This window comes from Miniopterus schreibersii, assembly GCF_964146895.1.
Source record: "Miniopterus schreibersii genome assembly, chromosome: 7".
Lineage (NCBI taxonomy): Eukaryota > Metazoa > Chordata > Mammalia > Chiroptera > Miniopteridae > Miniopterus > Miniopterus schreibersii.
Genome location: NC_138108.1, coordinates 3,394,981 through 3,410,513, shown reverse-complemented (window position 1 = coordinate 3,410,513; position 15,533 = coordinate 3,394,981). Strand labels below are relative to the sequence as shown.

Sequence of the window (15,533 nt, the reverse complement as noted above, 5' to 3'; positions counted from 1 at the left end):
GGAAGGCCTGTCAGTCTGTGGGGTTGGGGAGAGTGGTGCTTTTATGCACAAAGACCTGGGTGGGAGCTGGTACCCCAGCTAACCTGAACCCTGGGCGTATTGTCCTATGTGTCCCCTCAGTGGGCTGCTGGGATTTCACTAAAGTCTTCGGCTGTGTTTTGCTGAGAGGACGAGCTATGCATTCTCAACCACTTGGCCACTGGCCTTGCTCTGGTTTTGTGCGTCTGTGCCCAGGGACCCGGTGACTCTTGGAAGCCATGAGTCCTGCCCCTGGGCCTGGTGCTGGGATCTGATTGCGAAGACCTCCTCACTGTGGTCACAGATGCAGTGTTGGGTGAGGGGACAGTGATGGGGGGCACAGACCCTCAGGCTCCCTGAGCTCAGAACGGGATAGGGCTGCTCTGACCTCAGGGTTGGATGTGGGTGGTGCCTATCTCCCCGGAGGTTGGCTGCGTGGGCAGGGGTGTAGGACAGGAAGGTTCCTGCAGTGCTCAGTGGCACCCTGAGGCTCCTTGGTTGAGCGTGGTGCATGAGTAACGACTGTGATGTTTGCTCAGTGTCGCACAGTGAAGATCTCCATTCTGGGGGACGAGGGCGTGCCTGTGCAGGTGGATGGAGAGGCCTGGATCCAGCCCCCAGGCTACATCCGCATCATCCACAAGAACCGGGCCCAGATGCTCACCCGAGACAGGGTAAGGGGGCGGCCTGCGGGACCAGGGCTCACCTGTAGGTCACCTGTGTTGCTTCTGTAAGAAGATCTGGGGTTCTAATGATTAGTTCTAGGGACTTATTTTTTTAGTCACCATAATTAAGCCGATGGGACAGGAATTCCTAGGACCGTCTCTTCCCACGTAGAAGGGAGCGTGTCTCCCTGTTAGCCTGCTAGGACGGGGGTGGGCTTGTCAGTAGACACATGCTTGTCTCTGGAGAGCAGGAGAAAGTGTGACTCTGGGTTCTCGCCCCCTAGGCATTTGAGAACACGCTGAAGTCCTGGGAAGACAAGCAGAAGTGCGAGCTCCCTCGCCCGCCATCTTTTTCCTTGCACCCCGAGATCTTGTCCGAGGATGAGGCCACCCAGATGGACCAGTTCGGGCAGGCGGCAGGAGCCCTCATCCACAGGTCTGCCCCTTCCCACTGAGCTCAGGGCTCCGCCCATGGCTGGGATGCAGGCCGAGCTCCTCACCCTGACCCCTCGTGCTGGCCCTTTATTTCCGCTGATCGTCTTCCAGAGATGCTCAGAGTTTATGTAGATGGAGGCTTGAAACCCGTGTGTGTTTTCAGAGCAGGCTCGCACAGGGCTGCGGACCTGCCCTGGGTTCCTAGGAGCAGTCCACTTGCTGCCCCCACTTTATGCCAGAGAGCGAGGCGGCGTCTGATGCACGTGTTCCTCCTCCTCTAGCATCCGGGAGATCGCTCAGTCCCACCGAGACATGGAGCAGGAGCTCGCCCACGCCGTGAACGCCAGCTCCAAGTCCATGGACCGCGTGTACAGCAAGCCCAGGACCACGGAGGTGCCTGCCCGTCTGGCCTTTCTCCTCTGGGCACGGGCAGCCCTCGGGCCTCCTCCATGGTGTCTGTCCTGCTTCTTCCAGGGGCTGAACTGCGGCTTCGTCCTGGAGCTGGTGAGCAACATGAAGGCCCTGCGCAGCGAGACAGAGCTGCTGCTGGCCGGGAAGATGGCCCTGGTGAGCTGGGGCCGGGCTCTCACTGTGGGGCATGGCCATCATGGAACATTTCAGTCCAGATTCCCTGGCCTTCAGAATCTAGATTCATGGTGGGAGAGGCCTCGGAGTTCATGTGATCTGACCATGTGGTTGGGGTGCACACCCTCCTGGCCAGACCTCAGCCCTGTCATCTCTAGCGTGTCAGAGGCCTGTGGACACTGAGGCTTTTGTCACTACAGACAGAACTGTCCCTTAGACACCTATAGGTGGGCTACCATCCCCCAGGCCTGGCAGGCACACAGGCTCGTCGCCCGTCCTCACTCAGCCCTGCAGACCTGGCTGAGGCATCAGCTGGGAAGGCACTCGGGTGAGTGGGCAGGTTACTCAGTGACAGGAGCTAGACCAGGGAGAGGCCCAGAGATGGCCTGGCCAACCTTCTTTCAAAACAGCAGGACGCAGAACACCAGGGAGGCGAGTGACTTGCTGAAGGCCACACAGCTGGAGAATGGCCCCCAGGGTCTAATATTTATAGCCCCTGCTTGTCCCTCCAAAATGCTGCCCTGTCCTGGGGTGGGGCAGCGTTTCCTGCGCTTGGTGCGCGGGCCTGTCCTGTCCCTTTTGACGGAGGCCCCATGACACATGGAGGCAGGGGAAGCGTCAGCCCTGTGAGTGAGTGTCCGACAGGCCTGGTTTGCTCCTGTTTGTGAAAGGAGTTTAATTCTCTCCCCCGACTCCCTCGAAGGAAGGCCCTGGGTTTCCTCCTTAGCTGGTGTTCCGGGACTACCTCCTTGGAGCCCGGCACCGGGGACTGGGTGTGGCCCCAGCTCCTCACTGCTAGTCACCAGCATGTATCTCTTCCCCCACCTGTGGGAGCAGCAGCTGGACCCCCCTCAGAAGGAGCGGCTCGGGGCTGCTCTTGCCGAGATGGACCGACAGCTCCTGAAGCTGGCGGACACGCCCTGGCTGTGCCAGCCCACGGAGCCCAGTGATGAAGAGGTAAGCAGGCCACGGCTTCAGCCCAAGCACCCGGCACCATGGCCCTCCCCTGGTTCCGGCATTCAGTGTGCTCTGTGGGGCTTCGGTGCTAAGATGGTGTCGGTCTTGCAGCCCCTTATATGGCTTCTTGTCTTTAGTCAGGCGCCTTCAAGGCGTGGAGAGAGACTGGCAGGAGGGAGTTGGGAGTTGGTGTCGAGAATGACCCTTGGTGACTGGGGCACCCACTGAAGCAGAACTGCGCACTGACCAGGAAATAGGTGGAAAGTAGGCCGAGCCCAGCCCCGCTGTTTCCCCTACTGTGGACAGCTGCTTGGAAGTTTATTTTTGACAGGGACAGAGTTGGTGTTTGACTCACACTCGCATTTCTACACCCATTTAGAGCCACCCTCCCCCCCACACACACATGCACACACTTGCCACAGGCTCTAGAGCTGGGGCAGACGGGATCCCGGGCACACTGCCCCTGGGATGCAGCCTCCTGCAGTGGAGAGCAGGCAGGAAGAGCCCGGAGTGCCGGCCGAAAGGTGGTTTCCATGGGCAGTGCACGGACAGAGGCAGACCCTCGACTGCCTCCTCTCAGGGACAGCGGACAGAGTGGGCCAGGAGCGAGGTTCATCCTGGGGTGGCACATTCCCCAAGGTAACTGCTGGACACTAGACGTTGGTTTGTTCAGACCTGCTGGCAGCAGTGGGGTGAGGGCACAGAGGGCTCGCAGCAGTCAGTCCAGCGCATCCTTCTCCGGATGCATGGAAAACAGACTCAGGCCCTCGGGCAACAAAACCCAGCCCCTTCAGGATGAAGTCGTGTTGATGGAAGGATAGGCCAAGCCCATCACAGAGGCCTAAGTTGTTATTTAGATAAAATGTCCATTGGAAAGAAAATTACTAACTATATATAAAGTACTCAACATGCAATAGTACCATAGCCCTGTGATTCCAGGTTAAATTATCCCAGCCGGGGAGGCGGACAGGGCAGAGGAACGAGAGCTCCTTAAATTCCTCCCTCAGGTGGAAGAAGGTCAGAGAAAAGTTCTCCACCTTGGTAATTAGGGAAACATAGTCCGTAATGTTTTTTAAAAACGTAAAAGCAGTTTCTAGTAGAATTGAAGAGATGTTATCTTTCCAAATCACTACAAAGGACAAAAACAAAATATATTGTAAAAGAAAGTCAGGAGCTAGTATATAGCTAATAACATAAAGATAAGCTGCAGAAAATGGTGCCGATTCCACTCTTAAAAGCAAAGTATTCTCAGATTGTGTTAAAAAAGAATTCTAACCATATATCGGTCAGAGTCCCGTTTTTCTCCCATACCCCCAGTAAAAATTTATGACACAGAAAGATTAAAAATAAACAATTTTCAAGAAAACCATAGAATTCCAAAGTAACTATTAACATAAAAACAGAGTTGCATACCTGAGGCAGTAAGTGATCGAAGGGGATCACTTTGTATTGGTAAAAATATAATGACTTATTTTTTAATCCTCTATATTTTTTCCATTGGTTTTCAGAGAGTGGAAGGGGGGAGAGAGACATCGATGTGAGTGCTCTGCGGGGCAGTGGCTGAGCAGTAGGGACCGTGGCCCCGGGTCTCATTGCTCCCCTCCTGGGACTCTTCCTCGGGCACCAAATCCAAGGAGAGAGTGCAAAGCCCAGGAAGCTGCGTGTGACAGGTGGTCACAGTCGCCCGTGCACACGAGCAATTGGCTGAAGAACCTATTTAATAACCTTCTTGTAATGATGCTGATGTTTCAATAATATTTACAAAGCTTTTTAATCACATGGGAAGTGCACGTTATAAAATGAAAAATAAAATATGTAAATACCGTAGTCACTGTGAAACCACTTTTAAAAGGCATTAAAAATAACAATAAAAACGAGACTAAAAATCAAGGGAAAACACAAAAATAAGTCTGGAACAGAGCATCTTCTCCAGGCCGCCTCTGATCCGGGTGTGGTCGGTCTGGTGCCCAGGTCTGATTCTGTTTCCTGCTTTCCACGCAGAACATGCTGTCCGACCTCTCCAAGCGCGGCCGCAGCGGGAAATTCCGCCTGGTGACCAAGTTCAAGAAGGAGAGGAGCAGCAGGAACAGAGAGGCGCACTGCAGCCTGGGAGCCCCGGGTACCTGCCTCCTCTCCTGGCCCCGCCCCCAGCCCCCCGCCTGCCCCCCCCCCCCCCCCCCCCCCCGCTTTCTCCTGTGGCCCCACGGCTCCTCCCCAGCCTCAGACTCCCCACCCCCACGTCCTGCGCCAGCCGTCTCTCTGTTGCTACAGAACTGTGCCTCGCTTTCCCCTCAGTGCTGGATGCTGACCGTTGCCATTCCCAGCCCCAAACGCGTTCCCCATACAGACTCTGGGTGACTGGCTGCCGAGCCACTGGCCTGTCCTGGGTTGGGGGTACGAGGTGGGGGTACAGCAGAGGTGACGAGACAGAGACACGGAGCTCACACTCAGGCCTGCTTCCTCTGTGGGGCTGCTGATCACCTTTTAATCAGTTCACTGATCCAGGCCCATGCGCCTCTGGGACCTGCGCCACCAGCTCTTGGGGTGGTGAAATCAATAGAAAATGACACTAAAGGATGGTTTTCCTTTGGGTCCATAAATTGGGGCTTAAAGTCTCCATGGGAAGGGTCAGCCCTGAGCACAGCGGTCCCCAGTGCCCTTGGGTGCCGGCTGGGGCTGTGCCCTTCGATTCTCCTTCTTTGCATGTTTGTACAGAAATTGGTGTTTTTTTAATCACGGTGGCTCTGACTACATGAAATCTCTGCCTGTCCCCCTTCCTGCTGTGGCTCGAGCTGAAATGAACCCTCTAGAGCAGCGATTTTCAACCGCATGCCGCAAGAATTGTTAAAATGCGCAGCACCTGACTATTTTCGTTGGAGGCCCTGACCTCTTTTCCTTAGATTGAAAAAAAAAAAAAGACAACAGCCAGCACAATAGCCGTCCCGTGTGAGTGAGTCGAAGTTATACCTATTTTTTTGGTCAGATGGGCAAAAAACATTTTTTGGCGCCACAGAATTTGGTAATTAGTTTGTGTGCCATGAAGTGAAAGGGTCGAAACTCGCTGCTCTAGAAGGTGGACGGAAAGCGGCTTCAGCTGCAGCCCGACCCAAATTTTCCTCGATTTGGTGCCGTCCGCTCCCTGTGGGGACATGGGGAACACCGACCTGCAGGGACAGACACCAGCTCCTGCTGCAGCTACGCCCTTGAGAGCCGGTGGCTCCCCTGCCTCTGTCTGCACAGCTCAGGGCAGCGTCAGTTGCTGGGGTGTCTTGGGTGCCAGCTGCTGTGGTCTTTTGGGGTGCTTGCTGCTGGGGCATCAGGTGGTGACTGCTATGGTTTTGTGGTGCCCGCTGCTGGGGCATCTTAGGTGCTGGCTGCTGGGGCATGTGGGGCATCTTGGGTGCCTGCCGCTGCCTACAGGTGCTGGGCGCTGGCACTCACTGCTCTCCTGCTTTTCCGTCTCTGACAGTTCACCTCTGGGGGACAGAGGAGGTGGCTGCCTGGCTGGAGCACCTCAGTCTCTGTGAGTATAAGGACATCTTCACTCGGCACGACATCCGGGGCTCTGAGCTCCTGCACCTGGAGCGGAGGGACCTCAAGGTACTCCCACATCTGGCTTCCAGCCACTCCATCTGTCCCCTCCTTCTGACCTGGCCATGTCCCAGCATCGGGATTCTCTTTACAGTCCTCCTTGGTCCTTTGTGCATGACTTAGGGTGACGTGCGCGGTGGCCTAGGCAGTGATGTCTCCGCCCACTGAAGCCAGATGGAGCCTGGGTAGACATGGGGGAGCCTTGCTCTGCTGAGTCTGGCTGGGCACTAACCATTGTCATTGAAAGCTCTGTGGTGAGGGAACCCAGCACCCAGGGGTCCCTCTATTGGTGACATAGTCGATTAGACCCCATGGCTGCTGGGCCGTGGAGGCTTCTCCAGCGCAGTCCTACTCGCCCGTGTCCACGGGCTTACAGGGTGGGCCTCACCTGGTCTCGTCTCGGGAGGGACGGGAGAGGCAGCGTTTTGCCCACACGAGCACAGTCCTGGGGCCGCGTCCTGGGCAGTGGTGCTCCAGGTGCTGGTTCTACTTGCTGCTGGCCTGGGCATGGGCGTCTTGTGTGATATCCCCTCAGCGGGTCAGTGGTGGCCGGTCACATGTGGGGTGTGCTGTATGCTGTCCCTTCTTACGCCGTTTCTTCCTTCTGGCGTCACCATTTCCCCCCATTTGTGCAGAGTTGCTGGGTGGCCCCTGGTGGCGCCCACGGCCTGGCTCGCTGCCTGGCGTCAGGGTGGCTGTGCTCTCATTTCAGGACCTCGGCGTGACCAAGGTGGGCCACATGAAGAGGATCCTGTGTGGCATCAAGGAGCTGAACCGCAGCCCCCCTGCCACCGAGGCCTAGCCTCTGCCCTCTCGGCCTGTGTGCTCCACTCCTGTGACTGAGCTGGGAGCGGGCGCGGCCCGGCCTTCTCATGGTGCTACTTCCACCCTTGTGCTCGCGACGGGAAGCCTCAGACACGGTCTCGGACACCAACATAGCTACCTTTGGACTCGCCCCTTTCCAGCCCAGTGGCGTGTGGGGTGACTGGGCCACCACCTCTCTGCTCTCGCTGACCGGCGTCCTAGGCCAGGTCCCGCCTCCCTGGCCTCGGGTGTCGCTGGCTGGGCCGCACACGAGTGTCCCGCCGGCTCCTCTCTGCGCCCTTTCACCGTGTGTGGTGTGGCGCCGTCTCCCAGTCGGCTCTGGAGTTAGGGAGCAGACCGCGGTCCCTCACCAGGAGCCTGTGCCTGCCAGCTGCCGTGGTTCTCCACAGCTGTCCTGCGAGGCTGCCCACTCGGACGTCCCCATTTATTAAGGTCCCGCCTTCCTGGTTCGGAGGCGCCATGGGTGCATTTCCGGTCCTGTCCATTTTAATTGGACGCAAAAGGAAGGAAAACGTGCTCCTCCTGGGCCAGTGAACAGGTGGCCACATTCTTGGGCTGACGGGCCCCACCCCGCATGTCTCAGGTCCTCCCGAGCTGCGGGCCTGGGGAGACGGTCCGTCTGTCCAGGACACAGCCTCCTCTGAGCACTGTGGCCAGTGGCCTCCCCGACAAGGGAGGCTGTATGGCACTGGGTCAGAGTTTCTGTGGAGACAGCACATCCCTTCTGTGGGACAACAGGCTGCTACCTGGGCAGAGCGGCCTCAGGTGGCAGCCTGGGCCGTCCTGGGAGCCTCTGACCCTATGGGTGGCTTCTCCTCTCAAGTTGTCAGGCCCTAGGTCCCTGGAGGTGTCCACAGCTCACTGGGCTCTCCATGTCATCTCTGCCTTTGACTTGGCCCCTTATGGCCCTTCCAGAGACGGCCACACCTCACAGGGCTCTCGCCCACCCTAGAAAGGGGGTTCTGTAACCCCCACCCCAGCCCTGGGTGCGAGGGTCCACACCCCAAAGGGGAGGGCTGACCATGTAAGGGGACTGGGCAGGAGGCCTCAGGGCACTATCCAGAGTCACCCGTAGGGGCCCCTTCGGGACTCAGCTGAACAGCATTTACCTGCCACTCGCTTTGCAGCCCCCCTTCCAGCTTCTCTGATCAGTGAGCCCAGTGGGGTCCCCTCCCCGGGCTTGGCCAGGCACCTGACCCTGGTTTGGGGGTGCTCCCACTGGTGGCTCTGTGGCAGTGTTGGGGTGGGGGTGAGAGCCCTGTGTTCTGCACACGCCCTCGGCTGGGAGACCGGGCAGTGGCGTGTGGTGTGCGGCCTTCCGTGCCCTGCGCCTCCCTTCCCATCGGAACAGCTGTAAGTGGAGGAAGGTGGGGAGAGACTCTGGCCCCAGAAATCACCCATTTCAAAGTAGAGATCGTGGGGCCCCAGAGCAGGCTGCCCGGTGTCTGGGGCAGGCCCCTGCATTCTGAGGCTCAGGTTTGGGTCGTGCGTGGTGTTTAAAATCAGTATGTCGTCAGTGATTAAAGCAGCACTGTTTACGTAAAAGCCATTTTTCTAATTCTTGTCAGAAGCAAAAGGAATGAACATGAGTTTTGCATGAAGGTGCGTCGGTGCAGGGCGGGTGTCCGTTCCTCGTGGTGTCTGTGGCTGCACGTGGGGCTGCTCCGCTGCCCGCCCAGCCCCCTGCTGTGTCCGGGGTGGGGTGTCCTGTCTGTGGGGGAGGGAGGAAGGGTCCCTGGAGAGTCTTCGAGGGAAGGTTGTGTGTCCGTGGGTGGGGCTTGCCCTCATATTTATGATTATTTATACAGTGCCCGCCGTGGAGCCAATGCCTGCTGTGTTGCTATGTACATAGTCCACGTTGGGGTTGTAAATACGTTGTGTGTGTAAATAAAACAAGCTTGTTTTGGATCTCTCGTCCAAGTTCTTGTCCTCGGTTCCTGTGCTTGGACATAAAACACTGGTTGCCAAAATCCTTCCAAACTGGATCAGGGTTACATTTTTTAGCTGCTCTAAAAATAAGTTGGACTTGTTCATCGTAAACTTTTGTGCATTAACTTTAATTTCCGAAAGTATTGTATTGAGAAATGGTCCTGCTCGCTTACTGAGTTTTGGGTGCCTTTACGTTTTGCGCCCAAGGCCTCACCTTTCCCTAGTGCCAGTCCTGTGCTCTGAAATCTAATTTTGAGTGTTAGCAGCTCAGGCTCTCCTGGCTCCTGTGAAGCCACTGCTTTATGCCTGTAAATACCAGTCAGCTCTTTCCCTCCTGCATCATCGGGGGAGGGCGGGCACTGTGCCCAAATATGCTCCTGCCACGGTGGCTGCATCTCCAGTCTCTGCAGCTTGACTGATGTGACTGACTTTTGGTCAGAAAGATACAAGTGTTAACTGGGGTTTCCAGAAGGTTTCCTTTAAAACGGGAGCGTGCCTGTCTTGCCTCCTGCCGCTGGCCTGGGCCGCGGGAAGGCCTTGGGAACGGAAGCATGGAGGGTGGCGATGTCGTATGGGAAAAGCAAAAGCGCAGAGACACGAGTTACACCCATTATGCAGGCGGGAGCCAGGGGCCCCTTCAGAGAGGGGTGAATGGTGCAGGGAAAGCTTCCGAGCGGCCGGGGCGCAGGTGGGCGCGGTGTGGCCGCCTCAGCGGAGGCGCGGTTGGGTGCGCCGAGGTGGGCAGCAGAGGTCACCCACGCCGGGCGATGGCAGCTCTGGCCGCATAGCCCAGCCGGGGTGCTGGCCTTAGACTGGGGTCTGCGCCCGGCCAGAGCGAGGGCCTGGCCTCCTCAGTTTTGGTCACAGAAGCAGCAACAGGCTGCAGACGCGTGGAAGGTGAGCAGCTGCTGGGAGGCAAAGGCCCCTCGCCCACGATGTCCCCAGAGGCAGATTCAGCCCGAGTCTCCTGAGCTTGGAAGGAGATCGCGCTGCCGGGCTCCACGCTGGCTCCCAGGCACGTCGCTGCGCAGGCCTCCAGGACGTGCCTCAGGCAGGCAGTGCCCAAGCGTGAGGCCCACCCAGTGCCCATGGCAGGTGCACCCACAGGTGGACGGGCGTGCGAGACTTTCTGGAGCAGGACAGGGCAGCCAGCGCAGCTGGGCAGGGAGCTTGTGCGACCTTTAGGTGCTGGGGCTCTGACTGCCGTTTCCTGGAAGAGAGGTTCACTGTGGCCCCCCCACCCCCCGTCCTGCTTCCTCCTGGGTTTACCTATTGTTTAGCCAGAGGTTGAACCGTGAGGTCACATCCACTGGACCCAGCCCAACAGAACGTGTCCCATTGAGACCTGGTGGGAGCAGGAGCTGGTGGAACTCTAGGTCACCGGCCTTTGGAGAGGGACGCGGGTGGTCAGCTGGTAGGTGGACTAGCTGCTGATGTCACGTTGGGCGCTGTCACCTTCCTTGTTTCTGTGTGGGGTCTCTGTGGGCTGCCCCACTCTCCCTCCACTGTCACTTGAGTGGAACGGGCAGCAGGGTGGTCAGGGCAACCACTCTGAGCCAGTGGGTGTCAGGCCCAGGACTTTTCCAGGTCCCTGCAATGAGGCAGGTCTGACGGTGTCAATCTGGAGCTGGTGGCATCTCGCCACCTGGGGAAAAGCGCGGAGGTGGAAACCAGCCCGGAGGGAAAGGCACCAGGGCCTGGACCAGCTGCAGCAGCTGTGCTGTGGGCTGAGGTTCATGAGCCAGGGGTCCTGCTTCCCTGTGGTTCAAGCTGGGGGGGGGGGCAGCACCACAGGGTGCCCTGGGGAGTGGCTGCCGTCAGTGCCTGGACGGGGGGGGGGGGGGGGGGGGGGGGGGGGGGGGCACTGGAGGGAGCAGACACCTCTCTCCCTCCCAACTTGTGTCGATTTCATTGCTTCACGTACCTCTGAAGCGTAGCGAGTCTCTGGGACACACAGTACGTTTACCTATTTTATTGACGTGTCACAGCCCTGCTTTGGATGGGACAGTCGAGAACAGAGCAGAGGTGAGCTGTCGTGCCCCTTCCCAGATGGGGGGCCCACACCCCAGTCAGGCCTGTTCCAGAGGGAACCGTCTGAGGCTTAACTGGGTCATGGGGATTCCTGCCCACCCCTTGGCAGAAGGTCCCAGTGAAGAGCTGTGTCTGCAGCGCGCCCACGGCCAGTGCTGTTTCCTTGGAAGGACGAGAACCGGACCACGGCCACTTTTGTCCGGCAGTTTTCCCAGGAGTCTGAACTTATTTAAAGTCAAAACATGCTGTTGTTGCCACAGGGTCCCAACACCATACTTCTTAATAGAAACCACGCTTAGCGCCTGCATTGCACTTGGGAACAAAGGCCAGTACGAAGCGTCAGCTTACAGTGGAAACAAGACGTGAAGACGCTTTACTTGCTCTTTAACAAAACCATCCAGCTCTCCCCCTGCAGCCCCAGCGCACCCCTGAGTTTAAGGAAGAGGGAGGGAGCAGGAAACCAGCAGAGACCCTGGGAGGCCCGGCAGCGCTCTGGGGACCCTAGGGCACACCCACCCTCCGGCCTTGGCAAGTCCCCTCCCAGGCCTCTGGCTCCTCAAAAGCAAAGCTTTCAGTTAACACACTAACATTTCACCCCCTTAAAGTGACATGAAGGGCACCGCAAGGAGATGGGTCAGCTGCCCTGAAAGGAACTGAGAAGCTTGTGCCGAGGGCGGGGCTCCCGCGACACCCAGCGCTCGCCAGTCCTGAGGGCCCGAAGGGGACAGAGGCGGGAGTGGGCTCATCCCCCGCGTCAAGCTCCATGGAAAAGCCGCCTGGTGCAGCAGGCCCGCCCTCTGGCGAGTGGTGCTGCAGATACTCAGTCCACATCTTCTGTCGTCTCCTGACATCAGTGCTTGTGTCCGGGACAAGGGGCTGGTGAGAGTCGTGTGACATCGCAACCGTAAGTAGCCAGAGTCGCTGCAAAGCCTCATGGGAGGCAAGGTGAAGAACGCGCTCAGGAAACCCGCTTTGACAGAGCTGGAGAGAGACATGCTGCTCTGGTCAGAAACGCCGATTCCAGCTTTCAACCAACGGCGGCCCCGCCGGGCAGCATAAGCAGCTCTGCACGCGGTTCCTTTTTCTGGTTGAATGGAGGCCTCAGGACCATCAGCTCGGCGCAAGCGAGGCTCCCATCAGCGGCCGCGGGCATTCTGAGCACAGATGCCCTTTGTGTCCCGCACCAGCCTGGCCAGCCCATTGTGAGCTGAGCTGTGGGAGCCTCAATGCAGGTGCCACGTCTGAACAGTGCAGGGAGAAGAGGGCCAGATGCACTCACCGGCCTGCAGCCAGGGCAGAGCCAGGGCATTTCTCATAACGGGGCTGGGGGAAGTGGTGTAGGGCAGCATCTGACTGGTGCCTGTAGGACCCTCTGTGGCCGTGCTGTACAGCCCGGGGAGAAAGTGCACTCGCCCGGCCTGACCAAACGTCCCTCTGTCGTAAAGCAGGCTGTGGGGTCTGTGTCTGCACAAGGCAGCAACCTACCAGCCTGCTCCCTCGGACCCACACGCAGAGTCCACAGGGTGCAGAGCCCCCATGCCCGCTCCTGGCCAGGCCCTGGGACAGCAGCTGCCCTGGTACCAGCTCTGATTGGTGCTGGCGGGGATGTCGCAGTGCAGTGCTATCTGAAACTCCCAACGTGGATGGACAGGGAAGCTTCTGGTCTGTGGGGCCGGCCAGGCGTGTCTGCACCGGGGAGCATGTCGCTGCTCTGCCCACGAAGGGCCGCCTGGCTGCAGGAGACAGAGACTGTCAGGACTCAGCCACTGACTCGGGTCTACCCAGGTCAAGGGGTGTGGGATGACTCCAGGAGACCAAAGTGGGGAGCAGGTGAGGACTGGCACCCCTGGTGTGGCCTGTGTGGGATGATGGCACAGACCATGGTGGTGAGACGGGTCTAGGCACTGGGCTCTGAAGTGGGTTTCAGAGGATGTTCGGGAGATCCTGGGAGGTGCAGGTGCCTGGAGGCCAGGGGAGCGAGCCCACTGTGCACAGAAGAGGGAGTGGACCTGACTCTGGAAGGTGGTGGGGAAGGAGCTGGAAGAGGGTCTGAGCCTCCTGGGGGGAGGTCAGCCTGTTGAGCAGAGAAGGGAGGGGAGGTGGCCCAGGGAGCAGAGACCAGGCTGCCTCAGGGAAGGGGTGGAGAGCAAGGAGCAGGTGACAGCCGGTGGGCGTGACTGGGAGGGTGCTATTTTCAGGTGACAGAGATCTGAGCCTGTGTGTGAAGGAATGATCCAGAAAGTGGGGGAGGGAGGGAGACGACGGAGCAGAGGCCTCGTCCCTGAGGTGAGGCTGTCAGCACCCCTGTCCCAGGCCCCCAGGCCTGGTTCAGGTTCTAACGGACATGAGTCCACTGCTCTCCAAAGTGTTCAGCCTTGGAGTGAGCTCTGGGCCCTTGGCAGAGCCCCAAGCGAGAGAGAACGACCCCCCGCCCGAGGGGCCTGTGGGACAGCAAGGCTGGCGGTACCTCTTCCTCTGCCCCAGCGCGGGCGGTGTCTGGCGCGCTCTCTCCGTGTCGTCTCGGGCTGTGCTGAAGTCAGCGGTGTCTTCCACCAGGAGGTTCTGTGTCAAACAAGGAAGGAGCCACGGGTTCAGCATCTACTTAGCAACATTTACGCATAAGGCCTGCAAATGTATATAAAAATGACCTAAACCAGCATGAGGAGACATCCACCTTTACGTAAACTAGATTAACCGCCGAAAGAAGACACTTTGGTGCCTGACAGACTGAGCGGGTGGCAGGCAGCGCGGGAGAAATGGCTTCCCAGCCCCAACCTTGGCTTGGTTGGCTTGTGACAGCAGACGCAGTCCCCAGAGCCCAGCAAGGGCCCCACCAGGGGCGGAGACCAGGGCGGAGCTCACCTGCCCTGAGAGCAGCTGAGTCCAGCTGGACTAGAGATTCTCATGTGGCCTGTGAACAGTCCCTTTCCCCCGCACCTCCGGGTCCACTGGAGCTGCTGGAAGGCGCCCCTCTCACCTCCTTAGAATCTCCCAGGGGCTTCTAGCTCAGTTACAGAGGATGTGGTCTCCTGAGGGGCCAAGCCCCCTCCCAGTACTTGCAGTCAGTTTTATGTCTGATTTTATTTACTGTAAATACTGGCTGCCCCTGGGCTGCCCACAGCCCTGTCTCAGCGTGAACTAATCAAAATGTTAATCCCAAGGAAACTTAACCGGAAGGACAACACAGGTCAGAAAAAGGCATTTCTGAGGCTTGCCAGGCCCGTGACAGGGCTTCCGGCCACATTCCCAAGTGGCTCTTGGGGAGCAGACTCTGTCACCCAGGCTGGGACCTGCACGAGGACGGCAGGGCCTGTCTGCTTCTGCTCTTGGGGAGAAAATGCCTGTAACCAGTCCAGTAACTGGTACATCATGTGCTTTTTAAAAATCGTGAAACCTTATAGAATAAGAGAAAATACAGAGGTAATGGGAGAGAGACCACATTCCCAGGGTAGCATGAGGGCCGTGGGTGGCCCTGCCGTTCATGCCCCATACTCCTCACCTCACAATGGCCCCTCTTCCCCTGCTGTCATGAAGAAAAACCGAGTTAATGTGTACATGGACGGTGCTTTGCCCGTAACAGAAAGCTCCGTAAAAGTTAGCTGTTAGCAGTGTTAACCTTCTGCCATACGTGCTTCACTTTACAGAACTTTCCAAGGAAAAGACAGACTCTGGCGATGCCCGACCCCACTCAGGCAAGCCCGCTGGGTCTGGGGCCGGTGTCCCGCCCGCCTCATCACTCGAGGGCTGCACGGGCGTCGGACTCGGCATTTACATGTTTACACTTTGTCAATGATCATCCCGTGACATTTTTTCTACACCAGAACTCGGACAGACGGCCACCTGGATCTCATTTTAACTGTGTTCTACACCCGTTTTTATCCCTTCTGAGGGTCATTGAAGTCCTTCCCAGTTTACGCCGTCACAGGCAGGCTTCAGTGGGCGTTTCTGTGGTCTCCGCGTGCACAGGAGCCAGCTGCTCGGGGCGACGATGGAGGAGGGAATTCCCTTCCCTGAGGGCTGCCCCACCGCTCCCAGGCCACCAGACTGGCGGGCCCTGCGGGCCATGGACACAGTGCTGAGGGTCTGGCCACAGAGGGCAGCTCACTGCTGACTTGCAGTCCCTGGGGACTGAGAAGCTGACCACCTGTTCAGGTTTATTGGGCATTTAATGTTCTCTTCTAAGAACTGCAGGGTGTTCATCTTTGCCCATTTCTCCCCTATTGGGTTATCTTTCAGAAAGTGACTTGAAGTAGTATGTATGATACAGATTCTGGATGATAATCTCAATTTATTGTTGGGTATATCTTTTCCTGTTTGCAGCTTGGCTTTTTATGGTTTCCGTTGATGTACAAAAGTTTTTCCCTTTCATGTAGTAAATTTTATCAATGCTTTTCTTATGGGCTGTGCATTTTGCTTCTTATTTTAAGAAATCCTTCTTAACCTAAAGTCAAATATTTCCTTACATCTTTCCTTCTAAAGGTTGGAAGTCACTGCTTC

At 57.7% G+C, this 15,533-nt stretch overlaps 2 protein-coding genes across 8 annotated transcripts in view; one reads left to right on the top strand and one right to left on the bottom strand.

The window, feature by feature from the left end:
- Positions 1-15,433, top strand: part of DGKD (diacylglycerol kinase delta) — an 89,218-nt gene extending 73,785 nt beyond the window's left edge. For 2 of the 4 annotated variants that reach the window (XM_081141931.1, XM_081141933.1), the window contains 8 exons: positions 558-692; positions 968-1,119; positions 1,400-1,511; positions 1,593-1,685; positions 2,541-2,660; positions 4,662-4,779; positions 6,130-6,260; positions 14,681-15,433. In XM_081141931.1, coding sequence (XP_080998057.1) covers positions 558-692; positions 968-1,119; positions 1,400-1,511; positions 1,593-1,685; positions 2,541-2,660; positions 4,662-4,779; positions 6,130-6,260; positions 14,681-15,115 — 1,296 coding nt within the window. In that variant the 3' untranslated portion in view covers positions 15,116-15,433. Of the gene's footprint in view, positions 1-557; positions 693-967; positions 1,120-1,399; positions 1,512-1,592; positions 1,686-2,540; positions 2,661-4,661; positions 4,780-6,129; positions 6,261-6,963; positions 8,985-14,680 lie in introns of those variants that run through there. The other 2 variants (XM_081141932.1, XM_081141934.1) reach the window with 2 other exon arrangements.
- USP40 (ubiquitin specific peptidase 40) overlaps positions 10,964-15,533 on the bottom strand; it is a 59,672-nt gene continuing 55,102 nt past the window's right edge. For all 4 annotated transcript variants that reach the window (XM_081141935.1, XM_081141936.1, XM_081141937.1 and 1 more), the window contains 2 exons: positions 13,504-13,598; positions 10,964-12,769 (listed from right to left, as the gene is read on the bottom strand). In XM_081141935.1, the coding sequence (XP_080998061.1) occupies positions 12,658-12,769; positions 13,504-13,598 (207 nt within the window). In that variant the 3' untranslated portion in view covers positions 10,964-12,657. The remainder of the gene's footprint in view (positions 12,770-13,503; positions 13,599-15,533) is intronic.